This window comes from Rhinoderma darwinii, chromosome 10, assembly GCF_050947455.1.
Source record: "Rhinoderma darwinii isolate aRhiDar2 chromosome 10, aRhiDar2.hap1, whole genome shotgun sequence".
In the NCBI taxonomy this organism is placed as follows: Eukaryota; Metazoa; Chordata; class Amphibia; order Anura; family Rhinodermatidae; genus Rhinoderma; species Rhinoderma darwinii.
In genome coordinates this window covers 54,220,556-54,238,883 of record NC_134696.1, presented here as the reverse complement: position 1 = coordinate 54,238,883, position 18,328 = coordinate 54,220,556, and the positions used below count along the sequence as shown (strand labels likewise).

The window sequence follows — 18,328 nt, the reverse complement described above, 5'->3', positions numbered from 1 at the left end:
TCCTACCATCATTCTAGTACAGGTTGATTGATCTTAGTTTCATCTGTCCAAAGAATGATGTTCCAGAACTGGGCTAGCTTCTTTAGATGTTGTTTGGCAAAGTCTAATCTTGCCTTTCTATTTTTGAGGCTGATTAATGGTTTGCACCTTGTGGTGAACCCCCTGTATTTGCTCTCATGATGTCTTCTCTTTATGATAGACTTAGATACTGATACACCTACTTCCAGGACAGTGTTCTTCACTTGGGTAGATGTGAAGGGGTTTTTCTTCACCATGGAAAGGTTTCTGCGAATTATCCACCACTGTTGTCTTCTGTGGACGTCCAGGTCTTCTGGAGTTCACGAGATCACCAGTGCGCTCTTTTTTTTTTTTTTATCAAGAATATACCAAACTGTTGATTTGGCCACTCCTAACAGTTCTGCAATCTCTGATGGATTTCTTCATTTTTTTTCAGCCTAACGATGGTCTGTTTCACTTGCATTGACAGCTCCTTTGACCTCATGTTGTGGGTTCACAGCAACAGCTTCCAAATGCCACACCTGGAATCAACTCCAGACCTTTTACCTGCTTAATTGATGACGGATTATTGAGGGAGTAGCCCATGCAGCCCATTAAATAGCTTTTGAGATAATTGTCCAATTACTTTTGGTCCCTTGAAAAAGAGGCAGTTATAGGGCTGGGCAATTAATAAAAAAATAACCGAAATTTAGCGCAGATAACAGACTTCCTCATCACATTTCAGTTTTTTCGGTTCAGTTATTACATGCAGCCCAGCCAATGCCATCAGTAACTGTATTCTATCCAATTAGAATTGCTGATATGCGATTCACATATCAGTGATTGGATAGCATACAGTTCCTGACGTTTGAGATAGCCAATGGCAGAGCAGGCTTGACGGCAGGGACGCTACTCCCCCAGAACGCAGAAGGTATGACTGCCTGGAGTGCAGGGATCATATGAGCTCAGTCAGTTACGGCAGGTGTACAGGCACAAACGAATACTGGAACAAACAGACACGACAAATCACCCGGTGGGACCTGCCTGAGCCAAGAGTGGTACCCCCCCCCCCCCACACGAGCAACGGCCAGCAGTGCAGTCGCTGCACTATTTACAGTTAGTCCACGAACACTTTGTTTTGGTCAGCCGCCGCCGCTCATCCCTCCTCCTACCGGCCGTCACCACTCTTACCCCAGACGGTCCGCATTCTTTCTGCTTTGTTAAACAAGGTAGAAAGCATGTGGACCATCCAGAGGGACTGAGCGGCAATAGCAGCATAGAGCAGGGGGAGAATTGTGCACCGAGATGCCTCAGCCAAGTGTTAGCGGAATGGTATATTTCTGTATATAATATATACCCCCTGAGCGTGTGCGTATATATATATATATATTTTTTTTTTTTTTTACACACACACAATGTATACCCCCTGACACTAAACCTTCTGTATCCTAGTAGTATACAGCAGGCTCAGGGGGCATATTATATACAGTAGTATACAGCAGACTCATAATAACATACATATATAACAGCCGCCGGTCTGTATATATGGCCGTTGTGGGTTTGACCTTGAAGAAATGTGACCTTGTTTATAAGGCAACGGATGAGACACCTAACATAAGACATCAAGCAATGTATACTTTGATTTCAATTGTTCGAAATATTAAATACATAACCATAAATAATTCACCTGTGGTGTTTCCTTCAAATATTTTACAATCGCAAAGATATGCACGCTCATTAGAAAAAATGGGCCAGCTTTAAAGTGTAACTCAACGTTTAACAAACTTCTGACATGTCATAGTGACATGTCAGAAGTTTAGATTGGTGGGGGTCCGAGCACAGAGACCCCCACCAATCGCTAAAATGACAGCTGAAGCGCTCAGCCGCTTTGTGTCTTTTTCTGGAAATTAATGTATTTGAGTACGGGCTAAATAGAAAGTCTATGATCCCGTACGTTTATTTCCGGAAAAAGCCAAAACAGACAAAGCGGCTGAAGGCTTCAGCTGTGTCATTTTAGCGATTGGTGTGGGTCTTAGTGCCCGAACCCCAACCAATCAAAACTTCTGACATGTCACTATAACATATCAGAAGATTATTAAACGCCTAGTTGCCCTTTAAAGGGAAGGTGTCACGAAAAAAAAATAATTTATGTTTTGCTTTTAGTATGTTATTAAAATAAATTTTATTTGTATTTTTGCGTTGTACTTTTTTCTTTTTTCTAACTTTTACTTCACTACGGGGGCTGCCATTTTTTTTTCATCTCTGTATGTGTCGATTAACGACACATACATCCCCATAGTGAATGCAAACAGGAGCCGTTCCATTCACTATAGCGTACGCCGTCTGTGTGGGAACGGCGCATGCGCCGCTCCCACACAGTCCAAAAGAAAGGTCTTCGGCCGAGCGACATCCGGTGCTATTTTCATGTGGACCGGAAGCCGTGTCCGGACAGCAAGATGACTACTTCCGGTCGCGGCTTCCGTCCATATGTTCAGAAGCAAGGACTAGGAGCGGAGGCGGCAGGAGCAGGTAAGTTATGTTTGTGTTATACTGTGTGATTACCACTGTATCTAATCCCTCCTACACTGTGCATTCGCTCAAAAAATGGCAGCACACAGTGTAGGAGGTTTGAACATTCAACCCCCTTTTTTCTCCTGGCACTAGCCAGGATAAAGGAGGGGGGGATTGTTTGAGCACAGTAGAGCGAGTGTGTCTTCTCCAATTTTGCAGCATAACGGAATGAGGTTGCTTTACCACATGCCAATGCTGCAATTTTGGGAATTGCTCCCTCTAGTGACCAGCACATGGAAATGTTATAAATTAGAATCTAATTTATAATATTTCCTGACTTGTGAAAAAATTAAAACAATGTGTAATCATGTATATACTGTTTAACTAAAAAAATAATAATAATTTCTAGCGACACATTCCCTTTAATAGTTGAGCATCTGCACACCCATCACCCGACCTTGTTGTCTGAACGAAGTGGTAGGGCTGGTTAATTAATCAAGAAATAACCAAAATTCTGTGGCGTGGTATGCAAAATAGGGGGTGTGGCATGTAGAAATGGGGCGTGACCTAAATAATCAGTAATTAATTGTAATCGAGGTTACATGTGCAATTAATCGGGATTTTGATTTAGAGCATAATTGCCCAGCCCTAGGCAGCTATATATTAAAGAGCTGTAATTCCTAAACCCTTCCTCAAATTAGGATGTGAATATCCTCAAATTAAAGCGGAGTCTGCACTTTAAGCCCATATTGATTATACAACTGTATATTAAAATATGTTTTGGTAAACAGCTAAAATGCCGAAACGTGTCACTGTCCAAATAATTCTGGACATATATATGTGGGACCCGCATTTTTTACATATCCTGTGGATAGGTCATAAATGTCTAATGGGAAAACCCCTTTAAAGCCTGTTCCACGCTGCCAACGTTTATATATGTGACAACTGCACGGGGCAATGGCAGTTGGAATGTAAAAAGTCGTATGGCTGACGTGAAGCGCTCTAAGGATAACGTGATGAAGTGATCAGTGTGTTTGCTTAATGGACACTTTATTTTATTTATTTCACTTCATATGAACTCCATTCTGACCACCCAAATCCTACAGCGACTGCTATGATCTCTCAATGCAAGTCTATGAGATTCACATTGAGAAACTAACTGGCGATTCAGAAAGAAAATCACGTGACCTACCGGAAAGAAAACGGTTACCCGTAATATAAAGCACCCAGTGCTAAAAACGGCGTGCGTGTAGGCGTGTCATATATGACAAATGTTTAGCCCTCTTCATTTAGAACATGGATAAATTACACAGGACTAATCTGTGGGCTATACCATTCTACAGTGCAGAGACAGGGGCCTCCTGTACAGTTATATGAAAGGTTTGGAAGTGGAATTTCTAATACATTTATATATATATAAAAAAAAAAAAAAGGATAATTTCCTATTGTAAAAATAAGCAGACACAAATTAAAAGCGCATGACACCTTTAAGTTTGTACAGGTTTCCTCCTACATGCTTCAGGTAAATGGCTCAATAGTTCAACATACAAAAGACATAAGGTCTGGACCACATGTGCTTCCCCTCTGAACCACTATGACGCAGTCCCCAGTACGACTGGTTTTATTTCAGTCACGTATGCATCATGTCTAGTGCTGGACACAACACTCATCATCAGAGCACCTGCTTGAGCTGAGCTGTACAGCGAATGAGATACATACACAGACACGCTAGTGCTGGGCAATTAATCGAAAAATAACTGAAACCGAAATTCAGAGACGATAACCGACATCATCTTGTATATTTCGGTTTTGTTCGGTTATTGCATACAGCCCAGCCACTGCCGTCAGTAACTGTATGCTATCCAATTACAATTGCTGATATGTGATTAACATATCAGCGATTCTGATTGGATAGCATACAGTTACTGAGGTTTTGGATAGCCAATGGCAGAGCAGGCTTAAAGAGGCTCTGTCACCAGATTTTGCAACCCCTATCTGCTATTTCAGCAGATCGGCGCTGCAATGTAGATTACAGTAACGTTTTTATTTTTTAAAAAACGAGCATTTTTGGCCAAGTTATGACCATTTTTGTATTTATGCAAATGAGGCTTGCAAAAGTCCAAGTGGGCGTGTTTAAAGTAAAAGTCCAAGTGGGCGTGTATTATGTGCGTACATCGGGGCGTTTTTACTTCTTTTACTAGCTGGGCGTTCTGACGAGAAGTATCATCCACTTCTCTTCACAACGCCCAGCTTCTGGCAGTGCAGACACAGCGTGTTCTCGAGAGATCACGCTGTGACGTCACTCACTTCCTGCCCCAGGTCCTGCATCGTGTCGGACGAGCGAGGACACATCGGCACTAGAGGCTACAGTTGATTCTGCAGCAGCATCAGCGTTTGCAGGTAAGTCGATATAGCTACTTACCTACAAACGCCGATGCTGCTGCAGAATCAACTGTAGCTTCTGGTGCCGACACGATGCAGGACCTGGGGCAGGAAGTGAGTGACGTCACAGCGTGATCTCTCGAGAACACGCTGTGTGTCTGCACTGCCAGAAGCTGGGTGTTCTGAACAGAAGTGGATGACACTTCTCGTCAGAACGCCCAGCTAGTAAAAGTAGTAAAAACGCCCCGATGTACGCACATAATACACGCCCAGTTGTACTTTTACTTTTCAACACGCCCACTTGGACTTTTGCAAGCCTCATTTGCATAAATACAAAATGCTCGTTTTTTTAAAAATAAAAACGTTACTGTAATCTACATTGCAGCGCCTATCTGCTGCAATAGCAGATAGGGGTTGCAAAATCTGGTGACAGAGCCTCTTTAAAGAGGCTCTGTCACCAGATTTTGCAACCCCTATCTCCCATTGCAGCAGATCGGCGCTGCAATGGAGATAAGAGTAACGTTTTTTGTTTTTTTTTTAAAAACGAGCATTTTTGCCCAAGTTATGACCATTTTTATATTTATGTAAATGAGGCTTTCTAAAGTACAACTGGGCGTGTTTACAGTAAAAGTACAACTGGGCGTGTATTGTGTTCGTTACATCGGGGCGTTTTTACTACTTTTACTAGCTGGGCGTTGTGTATAGAAGTGTCATCCACTTCTCTAAACAACGCCCAGCTTCTGGCAGTGCACAGACACAGCGTGTTCTCGAGAGATCACGCTGTGACGTCACTCACTTCCTGCCCCAGGTCCTGCATCGTGTCGGACGAGCGAGGACACATCGGCACCGGAGCTCGTCCGACACGATGCAGGAAGTGAGTAACGTCACAGCGTGATCTCTCGAGAACACGCTGTGTCTGTGCACTGCCAGAAGCTGGGCGTTGTGAAGAGAAGTGGATGATACTTCTATACACAACACCCAGCTAGTAAAAGAAGTAAAAACGCCCAGATGTACGCACATAATACACGTCCAGTTGTACTTTAGAAAGCCTCATTTACATAAATATAAAATTGGTCATAACTTGGCCAAAAATGCTCGTTTTTAAGAAAAAAGAAAAAAACGTTACTCTTATCTCCATTGCAGCGCCGATCTGCTGCAATAGGAGATAGGGCTTGCAAAATCTGGTGACAGAGCCTCTTTAATGTGACGGCATCGACGCTACTCCTCCAGGACGCTAAAGGTATGGCATGCAGGGATCATTTTAGGTTAGTCAGTTACAGCAGCTGCAGGCTGGCTGCTGAGGCACAAGAAGACCCACCAAATCACCTGGTGAGCCCTGCCTGAGCCATGAGTGGTCCCTCACGACACAGTGCCGACGCTGCACTATTTAGAACTAGTCCACTAATACTTTGTTTTAGTCAGCCGTAACCGCTCATTCCCCATGCTTTGTTCCGTCAGCTTCCTCTCTGTTGCCGTTCATCCCCCTTGGACGGTCCCCATGATTTCTGCTTTGTTTACATAAAGCACAAAGCATGGGGACAGTCCGGGGGGGGGGGGGGGGGGGGGGGGGAGGGAGAGCGGCAACAGCAGCAGAGGGGCAGCTAACATTGCGCACAGAACACGGCCTGACCACCTCCGCCGACAGGCGCTGTATGCGATACAGGCCTGTGATTAGTCTCTTATAAATTCTGCTACTCTTCAATGTTTCTATACTTTTCTTGATGCTGGTTAGAAGGTCCTTGAAGAATAAGAACACACTAGTCTGGAAGAACCTGACTAGGAGATGCCTCAGCCAAGTGTTAGTGGAGTGGTATACTACTGTATATAATATATGTAACCCCTGAGCCTGGCTGCTGTATACATATATAATATATATGATGCACATATACCCCCTGGCTCTAAACCTGTATACTAGTATACAGCAGGCTCAGGGGGTATATTATAGACAGTGGTATACAACAGGATCAGGGGATAAATATTAATTAAATAGCGTAACATGCAATTAGGGGGCGTGGTATGCAAAAGGGGGGTGGTCTAAATAATCGTTAGCGGTTACATGTTCAATTAATTGTGATGTAGGACATAATTGCACAGTACTAACACACACACACACACGCGCACACACACACACACACACACACACTTTGCTAATTTATTGAAAAGGAAAAACTAAAATATTGCATTGCCATAAGTATTCAGACCCTTTACTCAGTACTTAGTTCAAGCATCTTTAGCAGTGATAACAGCCTCCAGTCGTCTTGGCTATGATGCCACAAAGTTGGTACACTGGGATTTGGGGATCTTCTGCCATACTTCTCTGCAGATCCTCTCAAGCTCTGTCAGGATGGATGGGGACAATCGGTGGACAGCCATAGTCAGGTCTCTCCAGTGATGTTTGACTGCATTAGAGTCAGGGCGTTGGTTGGGTCACTCAAGGACATTCACAGAGGTTTCCCTAAGCCACTCTTGTGTTGTCTCGGCTGTGTGCTTAACGTCCTCGTCTTGTTAGAAAGTGAACCTTTGCCCCAGTCGGAGGTCCAAAACACTCGATCAGGTTTTCATTAAGAATATCTCTGTACTTTCAGATTTCATTCATCTTTCCCCCAACCCTGACCAGTCGCCCTGTCCCAGCCTCTGAAATACACCCCCACGGCATTATGCTGCCACCACCATGCTTCACTGTAGGGATGGCATTGGGCAGGTGATTAGCAGTCCCTGGTTTCCTCCACACTTGACGCTTAGGCTGGATTCACACGAGCATGTTCGGTCTGTAAAGGACTAAATGTATTTCGGCCGCAAGCCCCGGAGCGAACACACTGCAGGGAGCCGGGCTCCTTGCATCATAGTTATATACGACGCTAGGAGTCCCTGCCTCGCTGTGGGACAACTGTCCCGTACTGTAATCATGTTTTCAGTACGGGACAGTAGTTCCACGGAGAGGCAGGGACTCCTAGCATCGTACATAACTATGATGCTAGGAGCCCGGCTCCCTGCACTGAGTTCGGTCTGGGACTTCCGCCCGAAATACGTCCGTCCATTACGGACGTTAATGTGCTCGTGTGAACCCAGCCTTAGAATTGAGGCCAAATGTTTAATCTTGGTTTCATCAGACCACAGAATCTTTTCTCACAGTCTGAGAGTCCTTTAGTTATTTTTTTTGCAAACTCCAGCGGGCTTTTTAGGTGTATTGTACTGAGGAGAGGCTTCTTTCTGGCCACTCTACCATAAAGCCCATATTGGTGGAGTGATGGTTGTCCTTCTGGAAGTTTCTCCCATCTGCACACATGATCGTTGGAGCTCAGCCAGAGTGACTATTGGGTTCTTGGTCACCTCCCTTACCAAGGCCCTTCTCTCCCGATTACTTTGTTTGGTGGGGCGGCCAGCTCTAGGAAGAGTCCTGGTTGTTCCAAACTTCTCCCATTTAAGAACTATAGAGGACACTGTGCTCTTGGAAACTTTCAGTGCAGCAGACATTTTTTTGTACCCATCTGCAGATCTCTGCCTCCACACAATCCTGTCTCGGAGCTCTGCAGGCAGTTTTTTCCTCCTCATGGCTTGGTTTTTGCTCTGATATGCATTGTCAGCTGTGAGACCTTATATAGACAGGGGTGTGTCTTTCCAAACCATGTCCAATCAAATGACTTTACCACAGTTGGACTCCAATCAAGGTGCAGATACATTTCAAAAGATGATCTAGAGAAATGGGAGGCCCCAAGAGCTAAATTTCAAGTGTAATAGCAAAGGGTCTGAATACTTATGGCCATGCAAATTGAGTTTCTTATTTTTAATAAATTTGCAAAAATGTCAAAAATTCGGTTTTCACTTTGTCATTATGGGGTATTGGGTGCAGAATGAATGGGAAACTTTTTTTATTTTAAAAATCATCAACATAACATTAAAAAAATTAAAGGGTCTTAAGACTTTCGGAAATATATCTATATGAGTTGAGCTGTACAGTACATACACCAAGCCAAAGTGGTTTCCCAAAATCCATTTCAGAACAGGCTGAATGTTGGTAATTTACACAAAAAAATTAAAAATATTCAATTATTTTCCCAGTTTGATCCAGTCAGCGGCTTAAAAATAAGATGTTCTGCTACGGTTACATAAAACGCTTAACTAGGTGTTAAACCAGGAACACTAAACCTACTTTCATTACAAAAAAAAAAAAGTTTATGTCATTTATATAACCCAAGCGTCGCTTCCCCTTCACTTCTACTTGCTCACTAAGGCTGGGTTTACACGACCTATTTTCAGGCGTAAACGAGGCGTATTATGCCTCGTTTTACGCCTGAAAATAGGGCTACAATACGTCGGCAAACATCTGCCCATTCATTTGAATGGGTTTGCCGACGTATTGTGCAGACGACCTGTCATTTACGCGTCGTCGTTTGACAGCTGTCAAAGGACGACGCGTAAATTGACTGCCTCGGCAGAGAAGTGCAGGACACTTCATTGCCACGTAATTTGAGCCGTTCTTCATTGAACTCAATGAAGAGCAGCTCAAGATATACGAGCGCCACAGACGCCTCGTATATTACGAGGAGGAGCATTTACGGCTGAAACGACGCAGCTGTTTTCTTCTGAAAACAGGCTGTCATTTCAGCCGTAAATGACAGCTAGCGTGTGAACATACCCTGACTGTTCGACACACATTTAGCGGCGATTCAGATATTACAGCCTTTTCTCCCATTGAAGTATACGGACGCATACCAGCCTCATGTATGCCAAGAGGACATGCAGCCCTATGCATACGTTCGGTGTATGCACTGGGTACTTTTCTGACGTATATGCCGAATGAGGGAAATAAGGTGTGGACTAGGGTTGTCACTATACCAGAATGTGGACATCGATACCGATACTTTGTGTAGTATTGCGGTTCGACAGCAAAACAGCCCCGGGATCCTTCAAATGGACCCTGGAAGGTCTACCCATATATGGTATATCCCCCCGATCGCGTCCGAGATTCCCTGTGACACGATCCAAAAGGTCACCCCCCCCCCTTCTCATTTTCCTCTTGAATGCTGCAGTCAGCTTTGATCGCAGCATTCAACGGAATAGCGGCGGCGATCAGAGGTTTCTCTGACCTCCATTAAAGCAGGGCTGCGGCTGTGTAATACAGCCCTTGACCCGGTCCTGACAAGTGTGTGCGCGTGGTCCGCATGAGGCGACGCGGCCGGCGCTGCACTAATGAGCGGCAACACAGGCACTGAAGACCGAACATGGGGGTGTTTTGTAGTGCCCCCCCACGTTCTATCTTCAGTGCCGTCGCTCTGAGCAAACTCTTGCACTATAAAATTGTTTTTCTTTCATAAATGGAGGGGCGCTTTAAAGGCTATGTACACCATGGCACACTTTGTTTTTTGGTATTTTAAACAACTTTTTAATTGGTTTCTATACGAAAAAAACAAAACAAAACAAAAAAAAAAACTTTAGAGATACAGCTTCTATGTATCCTGTATACATAGAAGTGGCATCTTGTGCTCAAAGTCGTTTCCGTCAGGTCAGCTGAACTGACTGCGTCGGTGATAGCGGGACCTGCTTGTCTCACACACACAGGACCCACCTGTTATCGATCACATCTAAGTTCATTAACTTAGACGAGATTGTTTTTAGCAGGATCCTGTGTGTCGGAGACATGTAGGATCAGCTTGCAGCCGTCAGTTCAGCTGACCTGACGGAATCCAGTGTCTATGCTTCAAGGATACATGGAAGCTGTATCTTAAAAAAGAAAAATATTTTTTAATAAGGAGTCAACTTCCAAGTTGTTTTAAATCACTTAAAACATTGCTTTAAAGTCGTTCATAGTATTTAAGGCTTTATTTAGAGGAGCATTGTAAAAGTGGTCTGTACTTCATCACGGAAAGACACGATTTTAGATCTGCGCTGAATGAGTTGTCAGAGAACCTTCCATTTGCCCGTATTTCCATCAGTTTTTCATGTCGTCAAAAAACAAAAAACCTTCCCACTTTCTTTTCAGCATCTTCTACCAGACCATACCGTACGTGAAAAACAGACCACACTTGGAAGGCAACCGTGTGTTGTCCGATTTTTTATTTTTTTAAGGACCCATTGAGTTGAAAGGGCTAGTCTTGGAGAATAGGACCCAAAGAGTGCATGCTGAGGTTTTCTCTGCGCAAACCAACAGACCATTTGGAAAATTTAGCATGTGAATTGGCTCGTTGACTTTAGCAGTGTTCAGTTTGTGTACGGTCCGTTTTACACTCCGCACACAACCGTGAACGGCGCTCAGCTAAATAGAGTCTTAGTCTATCGATGGGCGGGAATCACTTCAGTATGACCCCCACTAATTGGAGAAATGTCTGTCCCGAGACAACTCCTTTACACAGTCTGTTGACAGACGCCCTTTTAACAGTGGTAGCCATACCCACATTCCAGCTGGCTCATGCCCCGCTTCCTACGTGAAGCAGTTAGACAGTCAGTTTTGTGAATCACTACAGATTATTTTGTAATATCTATTTTGTACAGCCCCAGGGGATATTATGCATCGAAGTGCTGTAATAAACGAGTACAGTTGCTCCTCTTTTCTTAGTAATACATTAAAAAGTATAAAGGAAAATCAATACAAGTAAGACTTCGAGCACATCTGTGCTAGGGCTCCATTCCGATGGAGCCCTAGCACAGATGAATTTTTAGATTTAGGAGCCGAAGGTAAATCTTTAAAGGGTACCTGACACATTAAAAATGCAATCCAATCTGAAGAAAGAATGTTCTAGACCAGGGGCAGAAATATTGAGAAATATTTTTGTAGCAAAAGATTTTGTATAACTTGTAATTTCTTGATCAAAACTGCTCATTCTGGGTTTATTAGTCCAGTGGGCGGTCCTAATCACTGATTGAAAACCTTCACTTAAAGAGGCTCTGTCACCACATTGTAAGTGCCCTGTCTCCTACATAATGTGATCGGCGCTGTAATGGAGATACGTTTTTTATTTTGAAAAATGATCATTTTTGGAGGAAGTTATGAGCAATTTTAGATTTATGCTAATTAGTTTCCTAATGCCCAAGTGGGCGTTTTTTTAACTTTTGACCAAGTGGGCATTATAAAGAGGAGTGTCTGACGCTGACCAATCAGCATCGTACACTTCTCTCCATTCATACTCAGCACAGCGTGATTTTGTGAGATCACGCTGTGCAGTGATTAAGTCCCACACAAACTTTACAGAAGTGTCGGGATTGTGAATAGACATCGCGTCCCGGCTGGAGGTGATGTCTATTCACTGTCAAGACACTTCAGTAAAGTTAATGTGGGTGTATGTGTCAGCACAGCGTGACCTCGCTAGATCGCGCTGTGCTAAGTACAAATGGACATGAATGGAGAGAAGTGTATGACGCTAATTGGTCAGCGTCATATACTCCTCACAACGCCCACTTGGTCAAAAGTTAAAAAACGCCCAGTTGGGCATTAAGAAAGTCATTAGCATAAATCTAAAATTGCTCATAACTTCCTCAAAAATTATCGTTTTTCAAAATAAAAAACACTGCTGTAATCTAGATTAGGATTAGAGCGCCGATCACATTCCGTAGGAGATAGGGCACTTATATAATGTGGTGACAGAGTCTCTTTTAGTGTGAACAAAGAGCTAGCTGTCACTCAGTAGAACCGCCCACTGGACTCCTAAGCCCAGAATCAGAAGAGACTTAGATCAAGAAATTACAAATTATACTGAATCTTTTGCTACAAAACGATATATCAATCTGCTCAGCTGCCTCTGGTCTATACTATGCGGTCTTCAGATTGGACAGTGTACCACGTGACAGGTTCCCTTTAATCCTGGAGCCCTGTCATCCAGACTCCCATGCTTGTTAGAGAGCCGGACACTGCTGGATATCAGCAATTTACCTGATGAGCGCCGTTCTGATACCGCTAATGTTACTGAGCGATAGTCTAGATTGATCTGGTGGTATCGGTAATTATCGTTAAGTGTGTGGGCACCATACATGGCTGATCAGTCATATTACTGTGTCTATAGCCAGCTTTACCTTCCTACACACCACCACAGCTATAAGCCGCTTACAGCCTCACATTACAAGGCTCCATAACATCACCCCCTATGTTCACTAGGACTTCACCTTTACAGCTTCCCCTATCCTCACAACAAAAGCCTTTACTTCCCTGTATCAGGTGTTGGAGCGATAACAATCTACACAACACACTGGATCCAGCCCGTAGTAACCAGACCCACACTACAACCTGCATAACTGCAGGGCACAGACAATCCCTCCTCCCCTCCCAAATGGAATCGTCTCCACATACACGCTGCTTCCCATGCACAATACTGCTACTCCCGCCCCCCATCCCAGGGCAGAAAATGGAGCATCCTGTCCACTGCCTGATGACGCCTATTGCCCTGAAAGAGCCTATAAAACTGAAATAGGGGCCGTATAAATCAAAGACCACACGCCGGGTTATGCACCCAACCCAGTCAATGTAACTGTAGGAACATCCAGAGCAGCACTTACTGTAAATGGTATCGTCCATGTTCAGGAAGGTGACAAGTCCGAAGACTCGCTTGACCGAAACAACGACCTCACGTCAGAAAAATCCAATGCTACCGTATAACGCTCTATACAAACGGCTCCAATAAATCTTTCCCACCGTTCTCTAACCGGCTCGCCTTCATCAGGCTGACCACCCCCCAATACCAGTCTCCTCTAAACTCCACCCACTGCCTCCATAGCAGCCACCCGCAGTCAACGCCTACTTCAGCAACCGACAGTAGTTTCATCCAATCACGTCGCGCTATTGATCCGTGTCGAGCATTTGTTGGGCGGGAGTATAGAGCCTCTTTGTCTCGAGGATGTCCATTCCTTCCTGATTGATATACTATTTGACCAATCCTAGACTTATCCTCCGTAATAAAGGCGGGAGAACGGCTTTAATGGCAGGGTCATTGACCAATAGGATCTGCAGATACGTACGCAGCTAAGCCAACCGGGGGTTGATAAGGGCGGGGAATCCAAGGAGGTCCTGAAAGGAAATGCTGATGGAATTTATCATAAGTGCAATGTGTGCAACTACAGTGTCTTGGAAAATGCCTCATATTAATACATATCAGCAACGTGATAACTAAACTGAAATAACTAAATAAACCCACCTGTAGTGTAGTCAACTGAAAAGTCATATATTTATATATTTTATCTCTTGTTGATTACATAAGGCCAACATGTTCCGCAGCGCTGTACAAAGATAATCATAACTTACAAGAAAGACATAGAGCTTGGTGGGGTACAAAGGTGGGAAGTCAAAGTTAGACTAGTTCATGTACCGCCTGTGAACTATGTCTAGAGTAAAGAAGGCTTCGACAACATGACCGCCCACTGTCCTTCGACAACGGGCGGTGCAGGTCCAGCATTTACAAGGACGTCGAAGAGGCTTCTGAGCGCTCCAGTGAGTGCTCATTCCCTAAGCAGGAGCTTGTCACGACCGTGGGGTATGTGGATCCACTAGGCCGCTCATAGCGGAGTAGCAGCTGGCCAAACAATAGTCAATGAAAGTCTTAAGACAAGAGTACCTGGATAGAAGACTTGGATGACACTTGTCACAGATGACACTTGGCACAGAAGATGAACTCGACTCTGTCGCTAGACCGCACTGGAACAAACACAATTACGGGAACACAGGATAGAACTAAGGGACTGTTTGCCATAACGAACATGGGTAGACACAGCAATGCTCAGGCAAGGAGGAAGAGGGCAGTGTCCTTTTTATAGTCCAGGATGCGTTGGGATTGGATAAGTAAATTTTACTGGTGCGCGAGCTGGCCCTTTAAGGCCGTTAACAAGCGAGCGCACCTTGGATGAAGCAGAGGAGAACTTGCATCTGGGTGTTCCCCAGGGCGGGAGACACCAGCAATCTCCAAGTGTCCTGCGGTCGCAGCTACCGATGAGTATGACGTGCCGGCGGTCAGCAACCACAGGCACAACAGTACCCCACCTTACCCTCTTCTTAGGTCCAGAGCGTAGGAGGAACATCTTGATGTTCTCTTCTGGCTCCCAAGACCTCTCCTCAGGACCAAACCCTTTCCAGTCCACCAGATTGAAAGTCTTCCCTCCTACCCTCTTGTTATCCAGGATCTCTTTAACTTCAAAGATGTCAGAAGAACCGCTGGGAGCAACTGTAGAACCAGGAGATTTACTGGTTCTATTTTCAGGACCACAGGCGTTAGGAGGGACACATAGAACGAGTTAGGAATTTTGAGGGTAGGAGGCAGCCGAAGCTTATAGGACACAGGGTTTATTTGTTGTAAAACCATGAAGGGGCCAAGGAACTTGGGAGCGAATTTGTGGGAAAGAATCTTAAGACGAATGAAAACAGCCAGACCTTGACTCCGGGGGAAAACTGAGGAGGAACTTTTCTTTTCCTATCAGCATATTTTTTCATGCGATCAACTGCCTGAAGAATCGCGGACTTAGTTTGGTGCCAGATGTGAAGGAAAGTCCCGAAGGAAGAATTGGCTACAGGCACTTGAGACATGGCTGGCACAGGAAGAGGAACTCGTGAATGCTGACTGTATACAATGAAGAATAGAGAGGAAGCAGTAGACTCACTTGTATGGTTATTGTATGAGAATTCCGCACAAGGCAAAAGCTGTACCCAATTGTCATGTTACAGAAGCAAAATTACGAAGATAATTTTCTAGAATTTGGTTGATCCTTTCCACTTGACCTAATATTAGACTGTGGATGGTAAGCAGAAGAAAAGTCCAGCTTCACATCTAACAAACTACACCGGGCTCTCCAGAATTTAGATGTGAACTGTACACCCCGGTTAGACACAATATGGAGGGGTAATCCGTGTAGACGAAAAATGTGCTGGATGAACAGATTTACCAGACAAAGAGCTGACTGAAGGCTAGTTAATGAAACGAAATGTGCAATCTTGAAAAAATGGTCCACCACTACCCAAACAGTCGTACATCCAGCAGAAGGCGGAAGGTCTGTAACAAGATCCATGGTGATGTGTTGCCAGGGGGCATCAGACACTGGCAGAGGTTGGAGCAGACCAGCAGGTTTGGAATGGGTAGATTTGTTTAAGGCAAGTTAGTAGAGGAGAAAACATAGTCCAAAACATCTTTAGGTAGCGTGGGCCACCAGTAGTCATGAGCAATAAAGTCCCGAGTCCTGCGGGCACCAGGGTGCCCAGCCAGTTTGGAATTATGTCCCCAGTGGAGAAATTATTTCCTGTCAGCAGGACGGACGAAAATTTTTCCAGGAGGAATATCCTTGATCAGTAGAGGGTTTACATCAATAATCCTAGAAGGATTAATAATGTGTTTCAGACTTTCTTCAGAGTTGTCTGTCTCGAATAACTAAGACAGGGCATCAGCCCTAATGTTTTTGTCCGCATGGCGGGGGTGAAGAAGAATCAAAATCTGGCGAAGTTCAGCGACTATCTGGCTTGATGAGGATTTAGTCGCTGTGCAGACTGCAAATATGTTAGGTTTTTGTGCTCTGTGAAGATGATGGGATGAGCAGCCCCCTCCAGCAGGTGTCTCCACTCCTTCAAGGCCAGCTTGACAGCGAGTAATTCTTGGTCCCCAATGGAGTAGTTGCGCTCAGCAGGAGAGAAGAGTTTGGAGAAAGATCCACATGATGCTGCCTTACTCTTGGAATGCTTGTAAAACAGGAGTGCTCCAGCACCAATGGAAGAGACATCAACCTCCAAGGAAAACTGTCGCGTCACCTCAGGATGATGAAGAACAAAGGCAGAAGTGAAGGCGCTCTTGAGTTTGGAGAATGCTGACTCTGCCTCAAGGGTCCAGTCCTTAGCGTTCACTCCCTTCTTGGTAAGAGCTGAGATGGAAGCAGTAAGAGACGAGAAATTTGGGATGAACTGTCGATAAAAATTCCAAGAAATCCTCTGTATAGCTTGGAGACCTTGAGGACGTGGCCACTCCAAGACGGACTTCACCTTTTCCGGATCCATTTGAAGACCACGATCAGAAATAATGTAACCCAGGAAGGGCAAGGATTTATTTTCAAATACGCACTTCTCGTATAAGCTATTCCCCCTTAACCGCAACAAGACTTGGAGTACATGCTTCCAATGCGTCGTCAGATCAGGTGAGTAGATCAAGATAACGTCCTAATACACCACCACACACACATACAGAAGATCACGGAAGATGCCATTTACAATTCTTGAAACACTTCTGGAGCATTACACAGTCCAAAGGGCATCACTAGATACTGATAGTGACCGTCTCGGGTGTTAAATGCGGTTTTCCATTCGTCACTCTTGCTAATACCTATCAGGTCAGAAGCCCGGCGTAGATACAGCTTAGTGAAAAGCTTGGCTCCACGAATCCTGTCGAAGAGCTTGGAGATAAGCGGCAAGGGGTGCTTGTTTTTGACCGTGATTAGGTGTAACCCACGATAGTCAATGCATGGTCGAATTGATCCATTTTTTTTCTCCACAAAGAAGAATCTTGCTCCGGCTGGCGAAGTAGACTTCCTGATGAACCCCCTCTCAAGTTTCTCCTTGACATACTCCGACATGGCCTAGGTTTCTGGCAAGAAGAGAGGATAAACCCGTCTAAGAAGGGTGTGAGGCTTCAGGGAGCAGCTTGATAGGACAGTCATAGGGACGATGAGGAAGGACCTCTTCCTCTTTTTTGCTAAAAATATCTGCGTAACTAGCATACTGTGGAGGCAGACCAGAGAGAGACTGAGGCAGTGGAGAAATAACAGGACGAAACTGAGGCAGACAGCGGTGAAGACATCGGGGTCCCCATTGGAGGACCTCTCCGGAATTTCAATCCAGGACTGGAGCATGCTGGCGAAGCCGTGGCGTTCCCAGCAGGTGGGAGTTAACAGCTTTAGAAAGGACATAGGAAGTTATTAGTTCCGAATGGAGAACACCAATCTGTTGTCTCAGAGGTTTGGTGATAGACAGGATAGTGTCTTCCATCAACAGAATCAACCGCCAGAAGTTTATCCAGTAGAACCGTGGCCAAGTGGTGACGGTCTACGAAACCCTACTGGATAAAGTTTGCTGCTGCTCTAGAATCCAAACAAGCAGGGACAGAGTGTGATCCTTCACTAGTGACGATAGACACAGTAATATAAATTCTAAGAGAGAATTTAGTAGTCGGAGTAGTTTCACTTAGAATTGTCTCTCCAATCAAGCCTAGGTGCTGAAGTTTCCTGGCTTCTGATGGCATTGTCGCACGAAATGTCCGTTGTGACCACAGTACAGACACAACCCAGTCGAACGTCTGCGCTGCCGTTCCTGGTTGGACAGTCGGAGTCTTTCTACTTGCATTGGCTCCTCTGAAGGTGCAACAGGACAGGGCAGTAGAGGCCTTTGAAATGTGGGTGCCAGCCATCAAGACCTCTTCTCCCGGCGAACTTCCCTCTTGGATCCTCATATAGATCCTGGTTGCCAGGAGTATTAAGGCATCCAAGGTAGATA

The 18,328-nt window shown here is 44.8% G+C and overlaps 1 protein-coding gene across 1 annotated transcript in view; it reads right to left on the bottom strand.

Moving 5' to 3' along the window:
• CYTH2 (cytohesin 2) overlaps nt 1-13,589 on the bottom strand; it is a 57,617-nt gene extending 44,028 nt beyond the window's left edge. The window contains exon 1 of the mRNA XM_075839944.1: nt 13,375-13,589. Coding sequence (XP_075696059.1) covers nt 13,375-13,393 — 19 coding nt within the window. The 5' untranslated portion in view covers nt 13,394-13,589. The remainder of the gene's footprint in view (nt 1-13,374) is intronic.
• Between the last annotated feature and the right edge of the window lie 4,739 nt (nt 13,590-18,328).